Below are 27,029 nucleotides of genomic sequence, written 5' to 3'. Positions count from 1 at the left end.
CTTAGAGATTGATATAGACAGCCGTGCAAAAAAAAAAAAGCTATCATGCATATAGGTAGATGTGTCTATGTGTCGAAAAATATAGGCTAAATATAGAGGTGCTATAGCAAAGCCTAAGATATAGACAGACCATCCATACAGCTCACTGTATGTGTGTGTGTACAGGAAAACTAAATATAGAAGAGGTGATGCTGAACTTAAGGTAGATAAAGACAGGGTATACAGGGCATTTATATATTATATATATAAATAGGTCTGTGTGCATACAGGAGCAATGTGCATGATCTTTATGTAGCTCTTCTATAACGTCCACTACTTTAAGCTTAAAAACATCTGGATGCTGCTGAACACATACATCGGCAGAATACCCCAAAATAAAATGTTGGCATTCACCATACACCTTCCCCCAGGCATGCTAACTTCAAAACCACTCATTAATTGGTCCTCCCAACCTCTGTGGAAGTAGGTGTTATTAGTCCCATTTTACAGATAGGGACACTTCAACAAAATCTGCATTTTTTCGCTCTGACTTCTTTTGGAGGGTAGGGGGGAAGGGGTGCAGGCACGGGTGGGAGGGGGGTAGTAAAGCAGTAACACATTTTCTAATGCTGTTATTTTTTTCCCCTCTCTCCCCTGGCTTTAAAAACAGTCTAAGAACATTCTTAAGCAATACATACAACACTTCTTAAAGGGCTAAAAAGTATAAGGAAGAAAAGATAGCTTTGCAATCAACATTTAAATCAACTTGAGCATTTTCTGTTACTCTGGCTTACGTCTCAGCCGGCAGGCAGAATTAAACACCCACAGAGGAGGTACGGTCGCCTGCGTGCAGATACAATAGTAAACCTCAGAGCAGGGAAGGTTCCTCTTACCTTGACTGGCTTTATTTGCCAGCGTGCTTCCAGAGTGGAGGAGAAAGGAAAGCATGCACAATCCAGCAATCTGCAAAGCCCCCATTGCAATCTCTGTGTGTCTGTGTGGAGGTTTGGGGGCTGGGGGGGGGAATTTCTGATGCTTTAAAAAGAAAACAAAAAACAAGCTGAGCATGCAGGAAAGGAAGGAAAAAAAGAGAGGGAAGGAGCTCTGTTCTTGCTGTGTGTGAGATAGGGGGAGGGAAGGGAACTGAAATGATGGAAAAAGCTGCTCTCTGGGTTCAGTTTGGGGCTCTTGATACTGCTAGAGAGAGAGTGAGAGAAGGAGACCCAGGGCAGTTGAAGAAAGTGGACTTGATCGCCCTCTCTCCGGCTGCTGCCTCTGATCCCTTCTTCTTCTTTTTTGAAATAAGCCCAGCCAATTCCAGTTTTGCAAGAGAGCAGCAGCAGCAGCAATGAAGGGGGGAAACAAGGAGCCTTGGTCTAGTGCTGGGGACCTGAGAAAGGGGAGTGGAAAGGAGAGATCCATCCAAGCAACGCCCTTTCTTCCTTTCTTTCTTTCTATTTGGCTTTGGCTACTCCTTCTTTGCTCCCCCCCCCACCCCAGGCTCTGCTCTGCCTGCAGGAATTTACAGTCTGCCACTGGGGGAGCAGAGCCAGTAGCCATGGAGACAGCTTCCCTGGGAGCAAGGAGGTCAGGCAAGAGACCATGTGCAATCAATGGATCAATGCAAAACTCCCATGCAAGCTCCAGACCCAACAAGCACTTGGCAGTATCTTTCCCCCCCAACCCCCTTTTTGCCAAGCTGGGGAGGGGGAAAAAAAGGAGTTGGGTGGGGATGGAGGGGGTGGGGGGCAAGTATGTGTTCAGAAAGGAGAATTAAAACAGCTTGCAGATGCCGTGACCTGCCGCGCTCATCTTCGGTGCCTGCTCTGGGTGCGTGTTATGTGCACTCAGCAGATCAATGGCAACTCCAGATCAAAGAATATTCTCTCTTCCTCTCACTGCGGGGGTGAAAGGGAAGGGCAAGGCGTGGAGAAAAATGGGAAAGGGGGGGAGGGAAATGGTCCTGCAAATGATTTCGAATCCTTGCTTCCTTTCAGCCCATCTCCCCTCCGTCACCCCAACACGCACACGGAGTACGCCTTCTCCTGCTCTGGATGCTGAATCATCACAGACACTTCCGAAGAGCACCTTTGCGCGTGCACAGCATGGGACAGGAAGGCCGGTCTCCTGGCTCTAGTCCTCTCTGGGAAGCTGAATGCCTAATGGCTAGAGCCAGGGGAATCCTGGCTTGTAGCTCCAATTCTGGGAGGAAGCGCTGTCTAGTGATGGGGGCAGGCTCTATCCTCCGCTCCAGTCCTGGCTCCACTGTGCAACTTTGGCCAATTGCTTCAATTATTAGCTTCTCCACTAGTAAACTAGGAAGGAGTAAGAGGAGAGTGAGCCGTCACGTAGTATTTGGAGGAACTTGGGAAAGACACCAGAGATGCTGCACGGTGGGCAGGAGGCGGGCAGCAAAGTTCAAGGGGGAAGGACATTGCTTTTATCTCTTTCCTCCCTGCTGCAAATCATGTGCCGCCCTGCACTTCCACTGCCGCCACCCGTTGTTTGGAACTACTGCCAGGTCCACAGACCTCCCGAGAGACGGGTCCCCAGCGTGGGTGCGAGTAGCAGACTACTCCCGTTCCAAGGAGCTTGCACCCAAACAGACAAGACAGTCAACAGAGAGGGAAGGAAAAGAACTGACCTGCCCCAGGTCCCTTAATAAAAGCACTGGCAGAGCTCATTTAACAGCTTCAGTGCTGTCAGCGTCAAGGATCCTGTTCCAAATCTCCTAGCACACACCTGACATCCGTCTCAAAGCCCGAGCTCCTGGAGTCACAGGATTTAGGAAGAATTTTAGTGCCAACCCCCGCCCCCTCCCCCCGATTTATACCCTCCTGGCTTGCAGAGAAAAGGGCCCCAACAAAATCTTGACTCAGTAGGCAGTAGGGACATTTTAAAACCCTGAATATTCCTGCTTTGTGAACTCACATGATTTTTAAAAGACTCTTGTGATTTTTCCATGCTCGGCATCAGCACGATTGCAACCCAGATTTTTTATGTGCCGAAGCAGTTTTCTAGGAACCAGATCACAGTGGTATTCAGCCACTTGCCCTTCTCCCCTCCAGGAGCTGCAATGCAAGACAGAAGGAAACTTGCAGTTATTTTTCATCCACTTTCCTAAAGAAGCAAAGCCTCAGCAAAGCATTAAGGCAGGGGCGCTCAACCTTCTGGCCCCGCAGGCTGAAGGAGTGGAACGCACGCCTTGCTGGGGTTACTTGGACGCTCACCTTGCTGGGGTTACTTGATCCCAGCAGTCTTTCCTGCCCAGGGCAGGGGGCTGGACCTGATGATCTCACGAGGTCCCTCCCAGCCCTAAACTTCTGTGAATCTGTAAATAGAGCTGGTCTACAGGCTAGATCAGGCCTCAGGCACCCAGATCAGGCCTTGGGAATCCCACACCACCCTTGCCTACCAGTATTGAGCCCTGTACCACCCCAAGGTGCTGGGATTGGGTCCTGTGCTGCCCTGCATGCCCAATCTATTGTACAGGGCCAAGCCATTCAGTGCAGGGATGTGGCCAGGCGTGGACAGCAAAGCAGTAGTAGTGATTTCTGGTTGCCGCTGCATTCACAATTGCAAACACACAGCTACCAGCAGCAGCTGCTTCCCCCTGTCCCCCTTTGTCCCCTGCCACCTGCAACTGCATGGGGCTCCCCCACAAGTCCAGAAATGTAGCAACAGGGGAGTGGTAATTCAGGTTGCCCGTGCTCCCCAGCTGTCAATTTTTCCATCCTGTTGGGAGCCTAGCAGGCCAGCTCACACAGATCCAGGGGCTGGATCTAGCTCACGGGCCACAGGATGAGCACCCCTCCATCACTGTGATCATGCTGCTCCAGACTGAGTCAGGCACGCAGCAAAAGAGCAAGACATGCAGAAGATGCAGCAAAGGGGATCCTCTGAGCCTGGCAGGAAATGAACAGCATATGTTCTGTAACAGCTCATCCAGGCTTTGCCTACATCAGGCTGCTCAGGAAAATTAATCTGAATTAAGGTGCGAATTCTGAACAGATGAGCTAAACCACATCAAACCCCTTTGATTCAGCGTGAAAAGAACGGGGACCCAGGGACACAGATGACTAACCCAAGAGAGCAGGGATCTCCAGTGTCCCTCAGCTGTTCATCATTGGTCTGAGACCATAGGCAGAGCTCTGCAAGAGAAGGAGGGCTTTAATCTAGGCAAGGGCAATTTGCACGGCTGTAGCTAGTACAAACCATGACAGGCAGGACTTGCTCTCGTGAGACTGGGACAAGTCACGCTGGACAGTACATCTGCCCCGGGCTTTTGCACTGGTGTGGCTGCACCAACTCAAATCCACCACCACGAGAATCGGAAGGAGCGAGGCTGAAAGAGGATGCAATCCAAAAGCAACGCTGTTAAAAGCTGTAACAAATCTGCGGTTACCAAGCAACTTCCCAGTTGTCACTGCGCTGCCCATTGTGGCCGGCTGGAATTTCACAGCAACCGTGAGGACACAACCAGCTCGTCCTGCTCCGGAAACGCAGGCCCCCGGCGCGGGAACCGAACACAGATCACCTTAGGCGGGACCTCCGATACCCGGTGGCGGAGCTGTGCGTGCGCAGACGATCCCGGTCGCTCCAGCTACAGGTAAAAACACTGTGGTGGAAACCTCCTCCTGCCGCCCGGCTCCTTGCCAACCCTTTGTGAGCGTGCTCTTCTCTGTGCCACGTTTGTTTAACTAAATGCTTTTGCTCTTCTAATTTGATTTTTCTGCTAACACAGTTATGTCCGTCACAAAATCCAGTGCCTGCTACGTCCTCAGGGACAGGACCTGCGCCTTCCTATGTATATAAAGGGGAGGATTAATGAACGGGCCCACACGCTCAGGGCCCCCCGAAGCAGAAGGCCCCACCGCTTTGAAAGCTGTTGTTTTTCTCCAGGCAGAGCTCCGTCTGTTGGCTGCTGAAGAAGCTGTGCCATCACTGGCATAGAGAGGGGGCAAAATCCTCCAACAGGTACTTAATATTGACAAGTCTCTATTGTGGCTAATGGTGAAGTCAGTCATCTTTGGGCACTCGGTCCCAAGGCCCGCATCTACACGAGATGCTAAATGCACAGCAGGCGATTTCTACTGCGCATGAGCGCATCATGGCAAAAGCCATGCTATTGTGCTAACGCGCAGTAGAAGTAGTCTACTGCACATTAGCATCACTAAAAAGGTGTGCGCCGGCACGTAGCGCCAGTTACTGCCCGTTGAGTCGGTACCTGTTATTACAGGTACTAAACTTAATGCACAGTAACTAAAAGCGCATCAATGCATGTGTAGACGTGCCCAAAAATTCCTAATTTGTCCCTGATCATGAGCACAGGGCAACAGGGCCTCAGCCTCTGCTACACAAACAGCACCACACTGCACACCCCAAGCTGCAGCCAGTTGACAATATTACACCTCCTGCAAGGATCTGGGAGGTAACAGGGGCTCTAATTTTCTTTCCAGACATGTATTTTGTCATGTAAACATTACAAGTCCCTTATAAATTGTTGTCCGCAAACTCCCGGGTGAAGGTGGAAATTCTTTGCTCACTTGTACCAACGCGTCCTCACTGATGTCAGCACAGCCCTGCTGATGCTGTACCTCAAAGTGGGATCTGGCCATATCCAACCAGATGATCCTGTATCGTCATAACCAGAGGAAAACTAAACATTATATTTTTTTAACTGGTCTTCTAAATCTGGAGACAGACTTCAAGGCACGAAGACCAAGCCCTTCCACTATGTTGATTTATAACTGAGGTTATAGATTATAGGTTTACATACTAGTATAAACACCCATAAACTAGGCTTAAATATACAGAATTGCATGTAATCAAAATGCCAAAACACCATGCAGCCACATGCACGACTCTGGATGAAGAGCAAAGTTTCAGCAACAAGCTCAGGGATGAGTTCATTTTCAGTGCCTTTCTTGACATGACCAGAGGCCAGGGCAATTTCATCTGTATTGAAGCAAATTAAATTTTGTGGGAGAGGAGTTTGATCTTCAACGGCATAGCTCCAGCTGATGTAGACTGGTGCAGCTCCAATGAAAGCAGCGGAGCTTCACTGATCTAAACCAGCTAAGGGTCTGACTGCCGGAGTCCTGGTCTGGGTGAGAATAGGGCACGTGGATCGTGCACTCGCAGACTCCAATGGAGTCACCACCATTAGCTCCCCGCCTGTCAGTGTTTCCAGCAGGGGTGCCAAAGATCCCATGGTCCGTAGGGACTGACCACCTCTGGTCTTAAGGCTGGGCCTTGCCAGGCGAGGGTTGAAGAGGTGGCACAGAGGAAGTTCAAGCTGTTGCAGTCAGTGCTTTGGCAGTCCAAACCTCCCAAGATGCTGATGGTGCCATTTTCTGTCTATCCTAACTTTGTTTTCTTCAGCTCTCAGAATGATTTCTGTGTGCTCAAGGTGCCTGAGGCATCGTGGCTGGGAAGCGCAACCACCCCAAAGTGCATTTGACACCCAGTGGGGGTCTCAGAAGCGGAGCTTGCAAGCTGGACTTGATCCATATGTCCACTGGGTGCTACTGTCCTTTGTCACTTAGGCTACCCATGGCACAAAGTCTTTTTTTCATTCAAAAGCTATTCACCATATTGCCTTGTTACCACCTCTACAGGTACAGCGACTGAAAACCTACAAATCTACCCATGAAGGTGACAGGTCCCTGCATCACTGCAGTACGGGAGTACCTCGCACGTCATCTTCATAACACCCTCGAAGGTAACATCCTACTGATGAGGAATGCAAGCACCATGAAGACTGCCCAAGACCACACAAGGAGTCTGGGGCAAAGCAAGGAATCAAAATCAGATCTACCCAGTGCCAGCTCCATGCTTCAGCCGCAAGATAGCTTGTTATATCTCATGGCGTTGCACCAGACTTGGGGGCGAGGGAAGTCTCCAGGCACAGCCCCATCTAAGGCACACTCTCTGAAGGGGCTCCATCTACAGAATACATCGGAGTCTTTGATAGTGGGTCCAGGACGCTGCGGTGGGATGAGCAACTCTACCCCCCAGATGACAAGATCCAGCGCAGGGAGGATTCAGTTCCTCCACATATCCCACAGGGCACCTCCGGGCAAAACCCATGTACTACAGCGTCACGTAAGGGGCCAAAGATCTGATCCATTGTGCTCCGGTGATGAACAACCCAGTAATGCATTGTCAACCAGACTGAAACAGTTACTTGGGAAGGACTGGAATGAAAATTTACTATGCTCTGCTCAAGCCTGTAACCAAGAAATAAAGACAAAGATCGCAACGGGCCTTTTTTCAATTTGAAGCAAAATTAAAAAAGAAAGGATCCGCACTCAGAAAACAACCACCACATCCACAGATCAAAGTGGCAGCTCTCCTCTCATTCTGGGTTTTAAGAGGTTTCTGGAGCTATGGGGATGTTTACTCGGAGAGAGAGATGCATGCATTGTGCCGTCCCGATGCGGTCTCTCCCCCTCCTTCATCTGGCAAAACATTGCCTGGGAGGCAACATGAGGTCATTTTTAGTCCCTGTGTTGTTTTCCTCAAGCATGAGACAATTCATTTCCCCTTAGCGAATGCTCATTTTCCCTTGGAACCACCCCACGAAGGTTTTCACTGGGAAGTGGCGAGCAGACAGAGCTAGAGAGAGAAGACCAGCCATGACCAGCTTGTAACTGAGCATCTCAGAGGGCGGACAGTTCTGGGCAGGCTTCGAGAGGAGGGTCACCGGCTGTAGCAAAGCCGAGAAGCTACACCCATGGTGGGGCCACCCCACCATGTAGTAGACTTGCACCTTCTACTGAGTCTGCCTTCTGTGATCCTCGAGGTCTTTCATGGACTCCTTGGAGAGTCTTTTCCTTCCGTCTTACAAAACAAACTCAGATCAGCCGCCTGAACACAGAGAAAGAAAAAAGGGTGCTCGGACATCCCCGTAAGCAGGCTGGAGCGCTTGCTTTATTTGCCGCTCTGATTCAACAGGCTGGCCTACTGACTTCGCTGAAAGGATCTGCATCTGCTCGGCAATCAAATTCAAGTTCACAGGCAGCTCTCTCCGGTGCCGGGGAATTTCGGAAGAGGCCTGAATTGTGCATCCTTATTTTCCCCACCGTTCGTATCCACGTGTGTCAGACACTGTAAAGGTACGAGCTCTCCAGCGTCAACTCGGCCCAGTGTAAATAACCTCTATTCAAATATCAATATTATGTAGAGCCTAGAAGCCCCACACAGTACAAAAAGCAGACTATGCAAAGTGCTTCGTGTAGCTATGCACAGAAAACACAGTCCCTACGCAATGGCAAGTCAAATACAGGAATTTGGACCGTGCCTTTCAGGACCACCTGTTAAATGAGACAGAGCTAGAGGAAGGGTGAATGAATGGTCAGCTACAATGCTGCGGGCCAGGAGACTTGGCTTGTATTCCCATCTACCACAGTGACCCACTGAACAACCTCGGGCAAGGCCCTTTCTGTGCCTCCGTTTCCCCATCCTTTCCTACCTCTCAAACAGTTGCAAGTGTGAATTTACTGATGCTTACAGAGCACTTTGGGGCTCCAAGAAGGAAGATGTTAATGTAAGAAACTAGTACAAAAGAGATGTTTAGGTATTACTGCAGCTGGATTGGTATAAGAACCAGAACAGAACGGAGTCTCTTCTTTAAATAGATATATAAGAAAACCCCTGTATTCACAGCAGTACGCAAATAGCACAGGCCTGAATAAGCCAGACATGCTGGATGATGAGTTCCATAGTAAATCTTTAACTTAACCAAACCTTTAATTTTGTTAAGACACTTTCAAGAGGAGAAAAACATAATTTAATGCGACTTATAATTTGCCTTTACATGATTCTTTTTTTCCAGTTGTCTTGATGTACTTCCTCAAACACTCAGGAACCCTCCCAACTAACCACTTGTGCAGAAGGCTTACAGTGGTATTCCCATTTTACAGACAGGGAAGCTGAAACACAGAGAGGTGAGGTGACTCGCATGAATGATGTCACGCACCAGCCGATGGCAGAGCCAGAAACAGAACCCAGGAGACCCGATTTCCAGCTAACCACTAACCACCCTATTTTTATTTCCTAATAAATGCCTTTTTTCCCCCTGCTTAACTTACACTGCTTTAACGGTGATAAATTAAACCAGAAGAGGCATTCTTTCATTCCCGAATAGGAGCGTCCACATGGGAAACTCTACTGATGTAACTGTAATGGTATAATTAGTGTCCACTGGCAAATTTTCCCCTTAGGCTAATGAACCCCTAGGCCAGGCTGTATGCTTCACAAGGTTTTTATCGTCCAGCTCCCTCAATAAGCATGTGAATGGTAAAACAGAGAGAGGAGGGGGAGGGGAGATAGTGCTTGCAATACTGAGCAAAGGAATACCTTAATCTGCAAGGAATTCTTTGAAGGCATCTCTCATCAGATATTTGAGAAAAGCGTAGCTGCGAGTTTGCAGCCCGTGTAAGAAGCAGTGCCCTTCAAAAAACCAACTGAGCAATAAGTATGAATGAATACATTATGAGCTGGTGAAAAAATCTAAATATGGACTGAGACCCATCAACAGGAGCTGATACCTTGCACTGGAAACGGAACTATTCCTGGCTGCTAATTTGCTCAGCTTAGGATCACTTCAAAACCACTGGGATACGGCGGTCCCGGGAAAGTCAGGGGTTAACACCAGCACCGGCCCTAATGTCATGGCCTCCACTCTAGAACCCAGACGCATGTGTTTAAAAGTAGCACTTCTCAGCTTAAAATAGTTTATGAATTCTTGTTGGGTACGAATCCAACACCCCTGAGCCGAAGGAGATCTATTAATTTCCAAGTTTTTTCACGCTGTAGTAAAGCTGTGATTTTATTTGCACAAGTTGTGTAAGATGTCAGTCATTTTCCCACTTGCATTTCCACCCCCACCCCGTATACCGTTTAACAAGGCATTAGTTTATTTCCAGAAGCCTGGGCCAGAACCAAAGCCGACTGCGTAAATATTTTGTTGCTTTCACAAGTGCCGCCATGAGAGTCAACATTAGGGATGGAGTTTTTTGGGGCTGTTTTTTAAACATGGTTTCTCCAGGATGATGTGTGTATGGCTCTTAAAATAATAACAGCAATATAAACCTTTCAGCCAGGCTTAAACTAATGACTCAGTGCAGAGGCATCACTTTAAAGGATGAAGAACACTACTCGAGGGCATTTACCTGGCCAAAAACATTCGCTAATTCATTCATTTATCCAAGGGGTTTAGCAGGTGGAGAGGGAAACAGGCTCTTGCTGTCGGAGACCGAAGCAGACGTGAAGCCAAATCCAAAGTCCCCAAGACTGCAGTGGACTTGCAGGCAGGGTCTCGGTTACCTTCCCTTATGGACTTCCGTGTCCTTTCTTCTTCTTTCTTGGTTGTCTGCCACTCCGAGGCAATAAGTTAGATCAAACATGGCTCCGTGCTGTCTTATGGGGACAAGACATCTTGGTGCAACCTTTGGAGACCAAGCATCAAAAATGAATCCTGAGCTGCTGCCCTCCACAGCCCACACCCTAGAACAGGCGCTCTTCGCAGCCCCTCCATAATCCCACCTATGCCATGGCCAATTGGACGCCAAAGTCTCTGCTGGCAATATCGAACTGTTGCACTTTCCACTGCTCCCTCTGGGCATTTTTAAACATGCTCTGCGGCAGGTGAGTGGGTTTTAATGAGAGCAGCTCAGAGAGCCACTCTAATTAAAGGACCCAAAGCGTCGCACGTATCGGCATCCCCACGCTTCAAAACTGCGGGGGGGGCACTTTATCGGGAGTTTGTCGAATGCACTTCAGTTAAAGTACCCCCACCGCCATTTGGAAGCACGAGGATGCTGATACAAGATGCGGAGCCTGGCTGGAGCGTGGTAATTACGCTCCAGCAGACTCAGTCGGGTAATTACAGCCTCCTGGCTCATGGATAGGCACCCTATATTCTCCCAGGCATTGGCGCTCTCCCTCACATAGCAGCCTCGTGTTTTAGGATGCTCATTCCAGCAGGCCTATCATTGCCTCTCAGTGTGTGCATGACAGGTTTGACCTTGCCGGGGCTCTTGCTTTCCCAGGCATAGCACCTGCTTTTATGATACCCAAATGCCTCCTTGAGCATGGATGTACCCCACGGCATTCACAGCTGTCTACTTCCAACTTCCATGTCCATCTTTCATGGCCCATCTTTCACGTGTGCAATAGGAGAGTTCCCCATCCCTTCTTAGAAGTAGGGTAAGAATTAAAACCTTGAATCGTTTCAGCAGGTGAGGCCAAGCAGGGAGGTCCTGCAGAAGCTCCCCAGTAAACTCCATGGCAGACCAACTTTTCATTAGAAAAGAGCAATCTTAGCTCAGCACCAGTAGGTGAATGAGTCCTAAACATCCGAGGGCAGTGGGGAGTAAGATGCCATTTTTTTAATGGAATCCTTAACCTACAGGAAAGCAAACCTTCTTCTTGGGTTGCCAAGAAAACCACGCTGGGATTTTCCAAATGGGTATGACTGACTGTTTGTAACGGGAGGGTTTCGAGAGCAGAAATAAATGGCGCTCTCAACAGGTTTTCCTTTCTATATTTACCCTCACCTGAAATGAACATCATTGCACACTGCAATGCTTATTCCCTCTGATCAGGGGAAGAAACTCACAGACCACAGCCCGACAAATAGATGGTTAACTCTTGTTTGCGTTGAGGTGGATGGGTGGAGAGGGACTCCCAAGCTTTTGGGCGAAGCCCAGGTCTGTAGCAGAGCCTTGGCTTTGCACGCTAACGGTGGTAAGCGGCAACTTCCATTCAATCACAGAAGTGGGAGCCAATGTTAATGAGTGCAGCTTGCAGTGCTTTTGCAATGTGTGCCCATATCTTTCCCCTGGGGTGCAGATCCATTGATCTTAGTGACCTACCTGGCCCCCATCACTGCAACATCTGAGCATTGTGCAATTTTAGAAGAATGCATCCACAAAACACTCCTCAGCTACAGGTCAGGACTATTATCCCCACTGGTGAACTGAGGCAAAGAAGGACTAAAGCCGTATCCACAACATGCCGGGCAGCAGCACCCTGCAACCCAGCACAGCTGTGGGTAGCTCCCCGGCTAGGTGGCAGGGTCAGCGAGCCCATCCCCATGCTAGCTGGGCAGCTCATCCCCTATGCGGATGTGGGAACTGGACACAATAAATCTCCTTGATATTTTCAAGGAAGGAATTTGGCTACCTTCTCGGTCCCACTCACCTGGACACAAGCTGCTAGAGACTGAAGCGCCATTTAGAACAGTCTGACCTCCTTCCTCAGTTTTAAAAAACCTACTTGCTTGACATGATTTGGTTTCTATGCTTGTACCTAATTTGGGAAGTTCCCTATGGGTCTGAAAGGGCCTAATAATCCCCGAGGCAGAACCTCGGTAAGTGCAAACTGACATAGCTCCATTTGCTTCACAATGCTTTTAAGAGACCCACAAGGTGCTTACTGCACCAAGGGACTGCCGTGGCTTAGATGCAGCAACCTTAATCTTAACATGAGACTAGCTATTCAGCTGTAAAATTTCTCCCCCATAATCGAGCGGACTCAGGAAAGGAAAGGACGGGGGCATAACCAGAACCCCTCCTTCTTTGCCGTATCGCACGGCCCATTTGCTCACACTTGCCCAGACCACAAAGTTCAAATCTGAATGTGGTCTTGGATTTTCCTGGAGGCTTACTTGCTAATAATGCAAACAGCTTTGGCACAGCATTCAGACTGGGGGCCACATAGCCCTGAAACAGATAAAGAGACTCAAGGGAAGAAATCAGGAAGGCCAAAGTGCAGTTGGAGTTGCAGCTAGCAAGGGATGTCAAGGGTTTCTATAAGACAAGAAGGGTTTCTGTAAGTACCTTAGCAACGAGAGGAAGATCAGGGAAGGTGTGGGTTCCTTGCTAGATGGGGAAGCAACCTGGTGACAGGTGATGAGGAAAAGGCTGAAGTGCTCATAGCCTTTTTTACCTCGGTCTTCACAGACAAGGTCAGCTCCCAGTCTCTTGCACCGAGCAACACAGTTTGGGGAGAAGGTGAGCAGCCCTCAGTGGTGAAAAAGCAGATTAGGGACTATTTAGAAAAGCTGAACATGTACAAGGTCAAGGGGCCCGATACAATGTATCCATGGGTGCTGAAGGACTTGGCGGATGTGACTCCAGAGCTGCCGGCCATTATCTTTGAAAACTTGGGGCGACCGGGGAGATCCTGGACAACTGGAAAAGGGCCAACATAGTGCCTATCTCTAAAAAAGGGGAGGAGGAGGATCCCGGGAACTACAGACCAGTCAGCCTCACCTTAGTTCCCGGAAAAATCATGGAGAAGGTCCTCAAGGAATCAATTTCTAAGCACTTGGCGGAGAAGAAAGTGATCAGGAACAGTCGGCATGGATTCACCAAGGGCAAGTCATGCCCGACCAACCTGATTGCCTTCTGTGATGAGATGACTGGCTCTGTGGATGCAGGGAAAGCAGCGGATGTGATATGCCTTTCTTTTAGCCAGGCTTTTGATACAGTCTCTCGCAGCATTCTTGCAAGCAAGCTAAGGAAGTACAGGTTGAGCGATTAGACTGTAAGGGGGCTGGGAAGCCAGCTGGATCAACAGATTCAATGGGTAGTGATCAATGGCTGAAGGTCTAGTCGGTACCTGTTATCAAGTGGAGTGCCCCAGGGGTCAATCTGGGGCTGCTTTTGTTCAGTATCTTCATTAATGATCTGGAAGATGGGATGGATTGCACCCTCAGCAAGTTTGTGGATGACACCAAGCTGGGGGAATAGTACCTATGCTGGAGAGTAGGGCTAGGATTCAGAGTGATCGAGACAAATTGAAGGCTTAGGCCACAAGAAATCTCATGAGGTTCAACAAGGACAAGTGCAAAGCCCTGCACTTAGGATGGAACAATCCCATGCACCAGTACAGGGTTGGGACCAACTGGCTAAGCAGCAGCTCTGCAGAAAAGGACCTGGGGGTTACAGTGGACAATAAGATGGATACGAGTCAGTGTGCCCGTGTCGCCAAGAAGGCTAATGGCATACTGGGCTGCATTCATAGAAGTGTTGCCAGCAGATCCAGGGAACTGATTCTTCCCCTTTACTTGGGTGAGGCCACATCTGGAGTACTGTGTCCAGTTTTGGGCCCCGCTGCAGAGGGGATGCGGACAAGTCAGAGTCCATAGTTTCATAGTTTCATAGTAGCTAGAGTCGGAAGGGACCTAGGTAGATCATCTAGTCCGACCCCCTGCCTTGGCAGGAAAGAGCACCGGGGTCAGATGACCCCGGCAAGGTGCTCATCTAACTTCCTTTTAAAAATCCCCAGGCTAGGAGCCTGCACCGCTTCCCCTGGAAGCCGGTTCCAGGCCCTAGCCGCCCTGACTGTGAAGTAGCGCCTCCTAATATCTAATCTAAACCTACCCTCCGCCAGCTTGTGACCGTTATTCCTGGTCACTCCTGGCAGCGCACGGGGGAACAGGGACTCCCCCAATACCTGCTGATCCCCCCTGACCAGTTTGTAGCAGGCCACAAGGTCCCCCCTTAACCTTCTCTTGTGGAGGCTAAACAGGTTCAGGTCCCGTAGCCTCTCCTCATAAGGCCTGCCCTGCTGACCCCTGATCATACGAGTGGCCCTCCTCTGGACTCTTTCCATATCGTCCACGTCCCTCTTGAAGTGTGGCGCCCAGAACTGGACACAGTACTCCAGCTGCGGCCTGACCAGTCCAGCGGAGGGCAACGAAAATGGTGAGGGGGCTGGGGAAGGTGACTTATGAGAAAAGGCCGGTGGAACTGGGCTTATTTAGTCTGGCGAAGAGAAGACTGACGGGGGATTTAATAGCATCCTTCAACTCCCTGAAGGGAGGTTCGAAAGAGGATGGAGTTGGACTCAGTGGCGGCAGATTAACAGAACAAGAAGCAATGGGCTCAAGTTGCAAAAAGGGAAGTTTAGGTTGGATATTAGGAAAACCTCTCTCACAAGGGGGGCAGTAAAACACTGGAACACCTTAACCAGAGAGGTGGTAGGATCTCTATCCCTGGAGGTTTTTAAGACCCAACTAGACAAAGCCTTGGCTGGGATGATCTAGTTGGGGCTGGTCCTGCTTGGAGCAGGGGTTGGACTAGATGTGACCCCCTGAGGTCCCTTCAACCCCCATTTTCTATGATTCTAACTCTCTTGAGTTGAAAGCACCCATTAAATTAGTCCTGAAAAATATAGCTTTGTTCTTAACAGGGTCCTTGGAAAAATGCCTGCCTGGAATATATCCTTGCTGTGTTGACAGCGTGGGTACATATCCCACTACCCCACCCAGTGCAAGACCTCAGCAGACTGACTCTTGAATTTGGGAAGATACCATCCCCCATCACAATAACTTAATCTTTCCACAATTTGCTCTTGCGGCTATCTAGTTTACAGCAGCGTAGCTCCCTCATGCAGTGTGCATCCACTTGTTGAAGTGATAGCCCATCAATCAGGTGGCTGTTTAGACCAAGCTGAGATCATGATCTGACACAGGAACACAGGAGAGACAACCATGCAGCCCTTTTCCCAAGTCACAAGCAGGGGCATGCCATCCAGCACATGCCTCCCAAAGCCTAGCAGCAGCAACAAAGGGAACCCTAGTCAGTCTGCCAATAGTTGCTTGAGCAAGTCGCTAATACTGGCCTGTTGGAAAGCAGCAATTCCTGGCATTAGCGGGTAAGTGCTCTTGTGCTTTAAACCAGGGGTGGGCAACCTGGTGGATCTGGCTGGCAGCCAGACTCCATTTCCCAGCAGCCCCTGCCCACTCGCTGCGGCCGGTTTCCATGGAGATGCCAGCAGTGGTGGGGCCATGACAGCACGGGGCCAGGGTTTCCAAGGAGACCGGGCCCACCAGCACCGCCAGGGAACGCAGCTGGGCAGGGAGCTGCTCCATGGCCGAGGCTGGGATCTTGCGGTGGTGACAATGCAGGACGGAGCTGGGCCGTAGCTGTGATCTGCTGCCTGCACATCCCTGTCCGGGGCGTGTGGACAGTGGATCACAGCTCTCCCCTGGCTCTGGACCGCGCTGTCACCATCACAAGATCCTGTCCCCGGAGCAGCTCCTTGCCCAGCTGCACACCCCGGCAGCGCTCCTGGGGCTGGCCTCTGTAGAGCTGCGCTGTTGGGGTCTCCACGGAAACCAGCCGCAGCAACACAAGCAGGGGCTTCGGGGAAATGGAGTCTACCGCGGGCCCGATCCAGCTCACGGGCCAGATTTTGCCTGCCCCTGTTTTAGACCCTCAATGCCTCCTCATGGTCTTATACCTAATATTATTTCTCCAGTGTGATCATTATGCCAGAGCCTGGTCGAATAAGTGCCAAGACAATACACTGCCCCAAGGAAGGTACATGCTAATACTCAGGGTATTCTGCTTCTTCTTTCATCTCAAACAACACATGCTTAACATGTGCTAGCACCAGTTTCCGGAGGGCTTGTCCACCTGGGGACATAGAGAAAAAAAAACAACCCAATTTTACTCAAGGCATGAATTCTAAGTGAATTGGTTGTGTTAAACCCTGGCATGGACACGATAGTGGGTGCGTCTACACATGCATTAATGCACTTTAGTTAATGCGCATTAAATCTAGTACCTCCATATACACGAGCGCGGAAGTTGCTCCAACACGCTGGAAATCTAGCGCATTGGAGCCGACTTGAGTAATTGGGTCTGCGGGAGCATGGCAATTACTGCGCTCCAGCAGCATTCTGCATCTTGTGCATCTAAATCCCTGTGCTTAAAAATGGTGGCGGTGGCGCCTGAAATCAAGCTAGTCAAATGAGCTTTAGTTCAAGCACCCCTGCCGCCATTTTCAAGTGTGGGGATGCTGATACATGCGACACAAGAGGCACTTTTAATTAGTACGGCTCTCAGAACTGCTCTAATTAAAGCGCTGCCCCCCTCCACCCCCAGAGTGTAAAAGTGCCTTTCGTTGTAAGGTACTAGGAACATGCGCACTAGGCGGTCTTAATGCGCATTAACTAAAGAGTATGGTTATGATGCTTAATGCGCATTAGCCTATTTTAATGCACATTAACTAAAAAGCACGCTTTTAGTGATATTTTAAAGTGCATTAAAATAGACTAACATGTATTAATGTGCACGTGTAGATGCATCCAGTCAGCCAAAAGAAAATGCCAAAAGTTGCCAAAAGTGAAGTTAAATTAAACCAATAAATAAACTAAACCAAACCAAACCAAGGTCCCTTTAGACTGCCCAGAAAGTGGTTTAATGTAGTTTAATAATTTCACGTGGAAAGTTAATCGGTCTTAACTTTCCCAAGTACCCCATGTTGACAAGCCATAAATGAGATCAATGCTTTTGCGCGGCTTCCCACAGGAACACCATCACTCTGGATTCTGTCCAGGCAACACCAGCACAAGTCTGATCTCTGAAAAGCCTCCTAAAGTGGATATTCAGGAGATTCCTGGAGCTGTCGTGATGTTCAGGGTGTTCGGGAAGCTTCTTTAGTAATTCCCATCCGACACCACGTTGTCATCTTATCCTGAAAGACGTAGGCTCACAAGACAATTTCTTCTGAGATTTTTTTCCCCTCAATCACACTGCCATAGGCCAGGAGGAAGTGTGGAGAAGTTCACGGATTTTAACCAAAGTAAATAAGAGGAAAACAAGGCCCTTAAAGGCTTAATGGGCCAAATTCACAGCTGGTCTAACCAGGCAGAACTCAATGAAACTTTGGTCCATTATAATTATTACTAATTAAAGCCCAGGCATAATCCAGGACGCCAGGTGTGTCAGGTGCTGTGCAAACAGAACAAAATGACGCTCCCCGTGACAAAGAGCCTGCAATCTAGGCGAGAGAGACAGAAGAAGCAGAAGGTGCTAGCACTCATTAAACCCCTGTTACTCATTAAATCCTTGTCAATTCTTCTATCAGTCTAAACCAAGGGTCAGCAACCCCCGACACGCACGCCGAGTATAGCACGCAAGGCCATTTTGCTCGGCACACCACCGCCAGCCCGGGCTCTGAGCAGCTGCTGCCAGCCACGTTGCTCAGGCTGCTCCCAGCAGGCGGCTGGGAGGCTGCAAGCCCTGCTGGAAGCAGACCGGGCTCTGTGGGCCGGCTGCAGCCGGGAGGCTGCAAACAGCTGCTCTGGGCTCCAGCATGCCGGCACTCCAGCACCTTCCAAGGTAGACGTTGTGTTTTTTTTGGCACTCCGGCCAAAAAACGTCGCCTACCCCCGGTCTAAACAATCAGACAGACTCTTCCTAGGGCTGCTGGCACTGACCAGCCATAAAGAGAAAGGATCCTTGGATGTTAACCTCATACTTAATAAACCTTGTTTTTTTCCCTCTGCTCTGCCCCATGTCATGCCTGCCCCTTAGCAACTCTCGGCTTCAGCTCTGTAGCTGTACAACACAGACAACAAACACTGGCCTACCTCACCGAGCAGCTGCGGTGATAAAGATCCTTCAAAAGACCAGGCAGATCTGTGACAGTCATGGATAAACAGAGAGAGAAAGAGAGGTGAAAAGCATTAGGCACAACCCAATACATGAAAACCATCGAGTTCATGGAGAAACATGGCATGGTGCTGGGTTCCTGCAGAGATCAGGCAGAGGCTCGGGCTATTGCAACTGTACTGCATCCAAACCTAGGTCTAAAAAGGTTTGTACTGCATCTAAAAAGCTTTGCAAGGACTCGTGTTGCAGACACTTACCTGTACGATATCAGATTGGAACAAGGCACCTCATTTGGCTGCTCCGTGGGCTGGTGCCCTAAGAACACCGGGAGGTAGGAGGCCTCGCACGGCTCAGTCCTTGTGACCCTCCTTTCAAGGCTATCTTCTGGGTTCAAGCTCAGAACTGCAAGCTCAGGTCCCTGGATACACCCCATCTAACTGCAGGACTGAAGGAGCGCCCCGTCAAGGCACTTGGTACCCCCTATGTGAAATTCGGATAGTAGTACATCTTTTCTCCCACCTTCTGTCTGCTTTGTCTATTTAAACAGCTGGCTCTTCAGGAGAGGGGCTATATCTGACCTGTGAGTTAATACAGCACCTAGAACAATGTGCTCTCTGAGCTTGGCTGGCAATTCCAGATTCTGCTTTAATAATAATCTTCCCGAATTTGACTTTCCCCATCCGTAAAGTGAAATCACTTAGCAAACCAACGGTGGCGTGGGGCACCCCCCTCTCCCAGGCCCTGGGTCTGATGCCAGCGCTCAGCTGAAAGCCTCTGAAGAGTCTTTTCCTAGGGATCAGGCTTCAGAGGCCTCCTCGTGTCCTCCGGAGAGGAGGGGTGGAATTTCTCATTCAGCCGAATTCGCAGGAGTGCAAGTTTTGAATCCACCCTTTTTTGGGAGCGGGGGCCGATGTGATGCCAATTAGGCTTTACATTCCCTGTTCGGATATGTTTGCTTTTTTGTAAACAGAGACACAGAATTTTTCTTGGCCGAGGCCGCCGCTCACAGCTCGGCGGACTGTACCCTCTAAGCATTCGCTCCCAGGTGATTTGGATCAGGATATACCAGGAAGTTTGCTTTTCGCTGCCTCAGTCAATGTGTGGGTGTGTAAACACTGACCAATTTCACTGCAGGTTCGACTCCTTTAAATGGGGACTTTCACATTAGTCAGACTTTAAAAACAACATCATATTTAAACAAAAAATCCATTTCCCTTTCCATCGGTAGCGGCAACCACTGAAGATATTTCTGTTTGAACAAGCGGGTCCCTTCCACCCGTTACCTCCTCCTGTGTAATAGGTTGGCCAATGAAGTCATAATGCTCGATTTGCAACGCTGCACTCAAAGCCAAGGGTTCACGAGGACAAAGGCACTGTAGATGCCACAGACAGGAGGAGAGAGGACAGCAACCACGTGCCATCTTCCCTACGTGGGAAACATTTAGGGTCGGGAGGCAGCTTTGTGCTGCTTCGCTCAGGTCAAGCTGACTTAGGAATCCTCTGGTAGGGTTGAGGGGTTTGAGACGCCTGGGGCATGAAGACCACACGACCTGGGTAAAGGCGCATCCAGGACACCTCTAGCAAACCCTGTGACAGTCTCTGGTGGTCGTTGGTAGGATGTGTCCAGATGTTCCGGGCCTTCTCCTGCTCCTCTATACAGGAAGCAGCTCACCTGAAGCTCAGGATGGTGCCTGACGTGGCTGAGGCTTTCCAAGAGACCCAAACCCAAATCTACGCAGCAAAATGACCATATCAGCAGCAAAGAAGTGGGGCTCACTCCAGTTCGCTGCAGGACCCCTCCCAGGCCAGCCAGCTTGAGTCAAAGGTGTTACTGCCTTTGAGTTAAGAGTGCTGCTGGGTGGAGAGGACTTGCAGGGGAAACAACAGTGGAGTTACAGCTTGAGATAACTGCAGCAAAGGCATGGTTTAAGGGAGCAGGGGGAGGAAATCCTCAATCGGCTTTGAGCATCCACTCACTTTGAAATGTCCCCATTGGTGTTATCGGGGACAGTTAAGAACTCAACACGCTGGGTGCTGAGACATTTTAAGGCTCAGACTCGGATCGTGCTGAGGACTTTAAGGTCTGGTTCAAAGAGCAAATCCAGCTCTTCTTGGGTGCAACGCACCCTTGCAGAGGGCTCCTACAGTTCCCATGGATCTCATATCCCAAACAGCAAGGATTAGAAGAGTTGCAGCCAGGAACATTTCCACCCAGAAAAAGTGCCCTGAGTTTTTATGCTGACATCACACAGCCAGGCTCACAGGCTTTGAACCAGGTGGCACAGCAATGCTGGAGATTGCACCACTCTTGGTAGACAAAAGGTCTCATCCCTACACAGCAAGCTGCATCACACTTGCATGATCTGCCTTGAATCACTAAAAATCTGGCCCTATCCCTGCTAGGATTCTAGTGAGATGGCTTAGAAACAATAAACTATTCATTTAATCGAGCAGAACAGTGATGAAAAACTCACATGCTAGGACTACTCCACGGGTCATCTTCCTCAATAGCAAGGTAAAACCATTTTGTAGCCCAGAAGATTGGGACTCTCTCAGAGGGAACTGCAGGAAATTAAGAAATACATTCTGCTGTTACAAAATCTCCACATTGCCAGCCACGGGAGGGAATTAATGCAGGGCATATACATGCATATTTAAATATATACAATTACCTCCACCGTGACAAAGGCACAGAAGATGTATAGGCCAAGAGATCTGGGGGTCTAGAAAGTGATGGCGAAACCAAGAAAGACAATGAAGAAGCTGAGAGTCAGCCGGGGTCTCATTTTCAGTTTATTTAAAAAACAAAAGACAACAAAATGTTGTTTCCTCTCTGCTCCCCCTCCCATTCCCTAGTGAAAACACCCACCGCCCACAGATTTGGAAGAGCACTTTTGAGATGTGGGATCATGCCAAGAGAGGTTGGACACTGAGAGATGCTCCTCTCAAGAGAGACCCGAGGATGCATTCATCCTGTTGGGACCTTGCCTTGAAAACAATGAGCCAGAGCACACACATCGTGAGCCAGATTTCCAAACGCAGTGCCTTGACAGGATCCAGAAACGAGGAGCCCGTAGACAAGCTATTCCTTTTGAGGAATTCGAGGTTCTGGCTCCTTGATCAGGAAGAGACACCAACCAGCTGTCTCTGCTCCTTGGAAAGTGGGGCATGCGGGTTTAAGGGATGAGGTGGGGTCCACATTCCACCGCTTCGCACAAGTCCAGAGGCGGAAGGGATGGATCGCCCGCGGGCTCGTGAAATGCCTTGTGCACTTCAGACATTATCATGCATAACCGATATTAAAACTGATGGTGGGCAGCTCTCCAAATCTACCAGTCACCGTGGGAGCACAGCACCTCACACTCACGAACCAGTCTTTCTTCAGCTCTTAAACAGAGAAATTAAGGCCTTGCCACAGATCACACAGGAAGTCTCTGGACAACCGGCTATGAGGGATCTGGGACTCTTCAGCCCGGGGAAGAAAAGACTGATGGGGGGCTTGGCAGCTGTCTACAGGTATGTAAGGGGTGAAGATCGGGAGCTGGGAGAAAAACTCTTCCGTAGGGCGCTCCAGGAGAGGACAAAGAGCAATGGCCATCAACTGTTAAGAGGCTGGTTTTAGGTTGGATGTAAAGAAGAACTTCGTTACGGTAAGGGTGACCAGAATCTGGAACAGACTTCCCAAGGAGGTGGTGCAGTCCCCAAACTTGGAAGTCTTTAAGAGGAGACTGGACAGACACCTTGCTGGGATCATTTGATCTTAGCAGTATTCCTGCCCAAATTGGGGTGGGGGGTTGGACTTGATCTTTCGAGATCCCTTCCAGCCCTTAATTTCTATGATTCTATGAACCCATATTCCTTTGAATGCCTTCGCCGCTGGATACTTCTTCTTGATCCCTCATGCAAGATGCAGAGTCAGCGTTCAGTGCCTGTTCCAGAGCCTGCTGCGCGTTCCAGGCACGATGCAACACCGGGCGTGCATGGCTCTTGCACGTTTTGTTGGATTGGTTGAGCTGTAACCTGCTCCCCTGTGGGAGTCAGGCTTGGAGCCCTGGCACCGCCGAGAACCGTTCCAGGTCCACCTCCGAAGCAGCCTGTGTTGGAGCCCTTGGAAAGTTGTTCGGAATAATCATCAGCCTGCAAAGCATTGGCAGAGGGCCCTGTCTGCTCTGCCCGAGGTCAGTCTGCTGTTGCTCAGGCAAACGTGTTCCACAAATTGAGTTCACCCCTGGAAAATGAATAAAACTCAGCCTTCCCCACCAAAATCGTGCGTTAGCCTGAATTTTAAGCACGGGAAGATCATTGCTCGTTCCTGAGCTACTAGACTACATTACTCTCTGTTCACTTGAAGGTTAAGCCCTTGCGATACCAAGACTTCAGTTCAAATCCAGGGAAATCATCTTTCCAATAACACTTGCTAGGATCTTTCATTCAAATCCAGACAGTAGCGATCGGTTCTAGAAAGCCTAACTAGCATGGCATAGTACATAAATGCTGCAAGAGACGGAGCCCTCAAGAGGTAAGATCTGCTTTGTGCTACAGCTACACACTTTGGAAGTGATCCCTCCCCTCCCATCCAGCTCTGAGCAGCATCGGTTTGCAAGCTGTGGGCAGGCTGCTCTGTGTTTCTGTCGCTACAAAGTCTGCCCTTTAACTCCTATGGCTAGAGACAGCTTTTCTGGTCGCCTTTTAAATTTTTTTTGTTATATATATACAATTTCCTGCTAGTTTAAGAAAATATCTCCCTCCCTCTCTGTTTAGCACTTAAGTGTATTTCTGATACTGGGGCAGAAAATGATCTCTCCATGACAGGCCATGTTCTTACTGCCGATATTGTACCAGTTATACGTTGCGTTTCTTTAGGACCTTTTGCACCAGGCTGCCAAACCATTTTATAAGTATTACTGGACTGCTGTTTACCATTTCCAAGCTGTGTTATCACCATTGTATAGATGGGGAGACTGAGGCACAGAGACTTTAACTGGCAGTTCCTGGTCTCTAATCTGACAGGGCCAGAGCGTCAGCAATTCCACACAACTGTGGTGTGCAAGGAGGTGAGATGAGACCTAAGCCACAAGCAGCAGCTATCTTCCTGCCATATTGGGCATGGACATGGGACAGCACGTGGGGCCATGTATGAACACATGCATGCATCCTTGCTCGACACAGCAGAGTAGGCGTGCGTGGGCCCCATGTAGCAGCGGTGTCTGCATACATTTTGACATGCTATAACGCAGTGCGTGCACGTGCGTTACAGGCAGCACAGCACATGCGTGTGTATGTATCAGCAAACGATACACCTATTCATACACTGTATGTGGGGAATACAGGGGCTGGGCTAGGTAAGCAACCCTGTGGCTCTGTTTGTCACTGCCCCCTCCAACAGCCAGATGCTGCTTTGCAGTCTCATGGCTTCTGCTGACAGTTGTCATTGCCAAACCATTAGCTGATCACACTCAGTTAGCAGGCTGTTGCCATGGCATTGACAAATGAGTGTTGCCGGATGGCTAGAACATAATTTGGGAATGGGGGGGGCGGGGAAGAGGATCCTTCAGACCTGCCCACTGGGCTAAGTGTCAGTGAATCCACACAGTGAAACCCTGACCCTATGGGAACTTTGCCATTGAGTTTGATGGGGCCAAAATTCCATCCAAAGTATTCGGGACTTAACAGGAAGAAAATGGATAAGCAAAAGCTGGGGAGGCGGGTGAGATTGGGAACTCGACGGCCGTCACAAGCTCTGTGCCCTGCATCAGCCAGTACCTTCCATCACACTCCAGAGCCCCTCCGGCATTGCAGATTTTGTTTTATTAGCTCTGACAGATCTAAGGTTAATACCCCCACGACTGACAGGCACTAAGCTGCAGCCTTGCATAGGCTTTAGATATAAAAACAATCAGCCCACCGCCGATGCCATTACTCCCCCAGACTATAGAGCGCACAGAAATTCCTGCCATTCCACAGAGGGTAAGGGGAGCCAGACTGAGTGACCTCCCTTTGTTCGGCTCCAGCCTCACTTGGCCAGCAAAAACCTCCAAATTATTTGCGACTTCCATTGCTGAAGCACTTTGTAAAGGGCTTGGTATTGGAAGGGTCAATAGAATGCTGAGTAATGCCTTTGTTCAGAAAGATTATATACCATACATAGTGGAGACTGAGGCAGACATGGAAAGGGGGAGATTGTGCCTTTTGTTGCAATGTAGTTAGAAGGCTTATATGATGGGCACTATACAAAACCCCTTGCAGACGGATCTCGCGCACACAGACGGTTCACGGACGTGTTTTATACACAGCCAGTATGTGAAGAAGGGCTTTTATACAGCCCAGCCTAATTATTAGAGGTGGGGAGCTACACACACTCCACAGAGCTGTGGATATTCAATGTTTTTTGAATAAACAGGCCACATTAAAAAAACCTGCACATTCGTACAGCATTCTGCAGGTCTCAAAACTATTTTTTTTTTTTTAAATATCGGTGGGGAAGTGTCAGAACGCTCTTTGCAAAGCTGAAGGAACCAAGGCACAGTGGCAGTGCAGACAACATTTACAGCTGTGGCCCAAGACTGCTCGGGTATGATTTTCAGATTTACTGAAGCACTTGCAACACCCAGTAAAGTCAATGGGAGCTACGGCTGCTTGGCCAAAGTGGGATTTTTGCACTAACGTTGCTCTGTTCCCTAGCCCACGCTCGCCGTACTCCCTCTACGTGTGCACCTGGCTCTGCATTCAGTTACATACCTGCGATCGCTTGAGATTCAGCCCGCAACGTCGCTAGAATTAAGTACCAGATTTTCAGAAGAGCTCACATTATTCTCAAAGGGAACTGCTGAATGCAGAGCGCTGGCAAATCTTACCGAGGCCTACATCTCCCTAGATCTTATTCAAATAGCTGGGGCAAGGGCAACTGAACCAAGCCTTGCCCTTATGCAAAGAGCCAGCTTTTGTCTCGTGACCTTTTCTCAGCATGCCCTTGTTCCAAGTTTGTCACCTGTAATGAAAAGCTGCTGCCATCTGCTGGTACATGCACCAGAGTCTCTTGGAATAAATGCAGGACACAGACTTAATTCAGCAGAACACAGGAACCGTGAAGCTTCCTGGCTTCTCAAAGCCCAGCTCCTGTATTTTCTCACGTACAACACATTAATTACCAAACATCAGCGGCTAGAAGTCGCAGGGCGCATTATGCGAGTCCTGCGGTACAGGCAAATGTGAAAATAACGTCTCCACATAACCTGCAGGGAGCAGAAAGGCAGGCTGTGCTTCTCAGTTCTTACTGCAAAGACCCACCCACCTTTTTGGCTCTGTTCTGCCTTTCAGAAACAAGCCTGCTCTATTTTCCAGGGTGCATTGCACGGAGGGAAACAGGGTCCTCTCCTGAGAGCACGGGGAGCGGGAAGGTTGTTGGAACAGCAAGCGAGGCTGCGAAGGACGCTAGCCGTCAACTCGCTTCTCCCGCACGCCTTGCACGAAACAGTTTGCGCTGAGCTTTGTCACAGGCCCGGAGCTCCCGCGCGTTTCAACAGCCACGGCCAACACATTCGGGAAGCCGGAGCAACAGAAGGGGCAGCGGCCGGCGCGCGTGAAAGACGCAGCTCTGCGGAAGGGCCAAGGCGGGAGCGACGGACACGCGGGGCGCACCCCACGCGCTAATCCGTACAGCCAGCCGACGTGAAGGGGCTGCACTTAGGCCGCGAGCTCTTCAGGGCAGGGGCCATCGTTTTGTCCCGTGTTTGCTCAGACAGGGAACAAGGCAGGCTTTTATCCAGCGGGAGCAAGCCTGTGGCTGCAGCCAATGCCTCCCGCCTGCAACGCTGCCGAACACCAGAGCCCTCCACACTGCTCAAACTCAGCTCGAGCCCCTCCGCCCTGGCAACAGTCGGGCCCAGCACACCTAACCCCACCTCCCCCACAGGCCTGCGACCAGCCCGGGGGTCTCCACTTATATACACGGACCAGCCCAACAGCCATGGGGGAAGGGGAGGTGTCCAAGGTACTACTTTACACCTAGTCCCACAACACCAGCTGCAAATATAGCAGGTCCTACACAAAATGGCTCCACTCTTTCTCCCTCCCTCCTCTAGCTAAACACCTGGGGATTTGCTCTCCAGGACGATTTCCTAGTCTGCCACCTCCCCCCGTTCCTATGGTAGGTTCCAGCAACACTATGTTTTGATCCACTCTGGGGCGTTCCATTCCGCAAGAGAGGGAGGGGTGGGGGGTCTAGGAAATTGGCTCCAAAAACAGCAGTGGCTGGATCAAACATGTTGCTATGACGCCAGATTAATGAACGAGCTCTTTCTGAGGCTGGTATTTGTTCTCTCCAGGGAGCTTTGAAATGAAGGCAAGACTGTGCGGTGTGGTATCTGCCAGACACCCCCCTTGCGATTCGATTGGTTCGGTCCGGGCAGCAACATGTTATCGGCCCAGCTGTGGAACAGACCATTTGCCAAAGACGTGGGGGGTGGGGCGCGTTAGGTAGCCTCGGGAAAGGGGGCTCCGAGGCGGCCACGGCAGCTCACAAGCTCCATAGCGCTGCGCAGCGGGAGGGTCTGTGCGATGGGAGGTGGTTTGGCCTCGCCGGGGCCGCACGAAGCCGCTGAAGGCCTGAGCAGCGGAGCACTCTCCCCCCCC

At 49.9% G+C, this 27,029-nt stretch overlaps 1 protein-coding gene and 1 long non-coding RNA gene across 7 annotated transcripts in view; one reads left to right on the top strand and one right to left on the bottom strand.

Moving 5' to 3' along the window:
* Window positions 1–1,422, bottom strand: part of SCUBE3 (signal peptide, CUB domain and EGF like domain containing 3) — a 90,301-nt gene extending 88,879 nt beyond the window's left edge. For 3 of the 6 annotated variants that reach the window (XM_019546744.1, XM_019546746.1, XM_019546748.1), the window contains exon 1: window positions 873–1,421. In XM_019546744.1, coding sequence (XP_019402289.1) covers window positions 873–1,047 — 175 coding nt within the window. In that variant the 5' untranslated portion in view covers window positions 1,048–1,421. Of the gene's footprint in view, window positions 1–872 lie in introns of all 6 variants that reach the window. The other 3 variants (XM_019546745.1, XM_019546749.1, XM_019546747.1) reach the window with 2 other exon arrangements.
* A 2,878-nt stretch (window positions 1,423–4,300) lies between these two features.
* On the top strand, window positions 4,301–25,473 carry LOC109317826. Its single transcript, XR_002103127.1, has 2 exons — window positions 4,301–4,588; window positions 23,262–25,473. It is a non-coding gene; the product is annotated as an uncharacterized LOC109317826 (long non-coding RNA).
* The last annotated feature ends 1,556 nt before the right edge of the window (window positions 25,474–27,029 follow it).

Source organism: Crocodylus porosus, unplaced genomic scaffold (assembly GCF_001723895.1).
Source record: "Crocodylus porosus isolate Cpor-Errol unplaced genomic scaffold, CroPor_comp1, whole genome shotgun sequence".
Classification (NCBI taxonomy): Eukaryota; Metazoa; Chordata; order Crocodylia; family Crocodylidae; genus Crocodylus; species Crocodylus porosus.
This window is presented reverse-complemented; position numbering and strand designations above follow the sequence as displayed.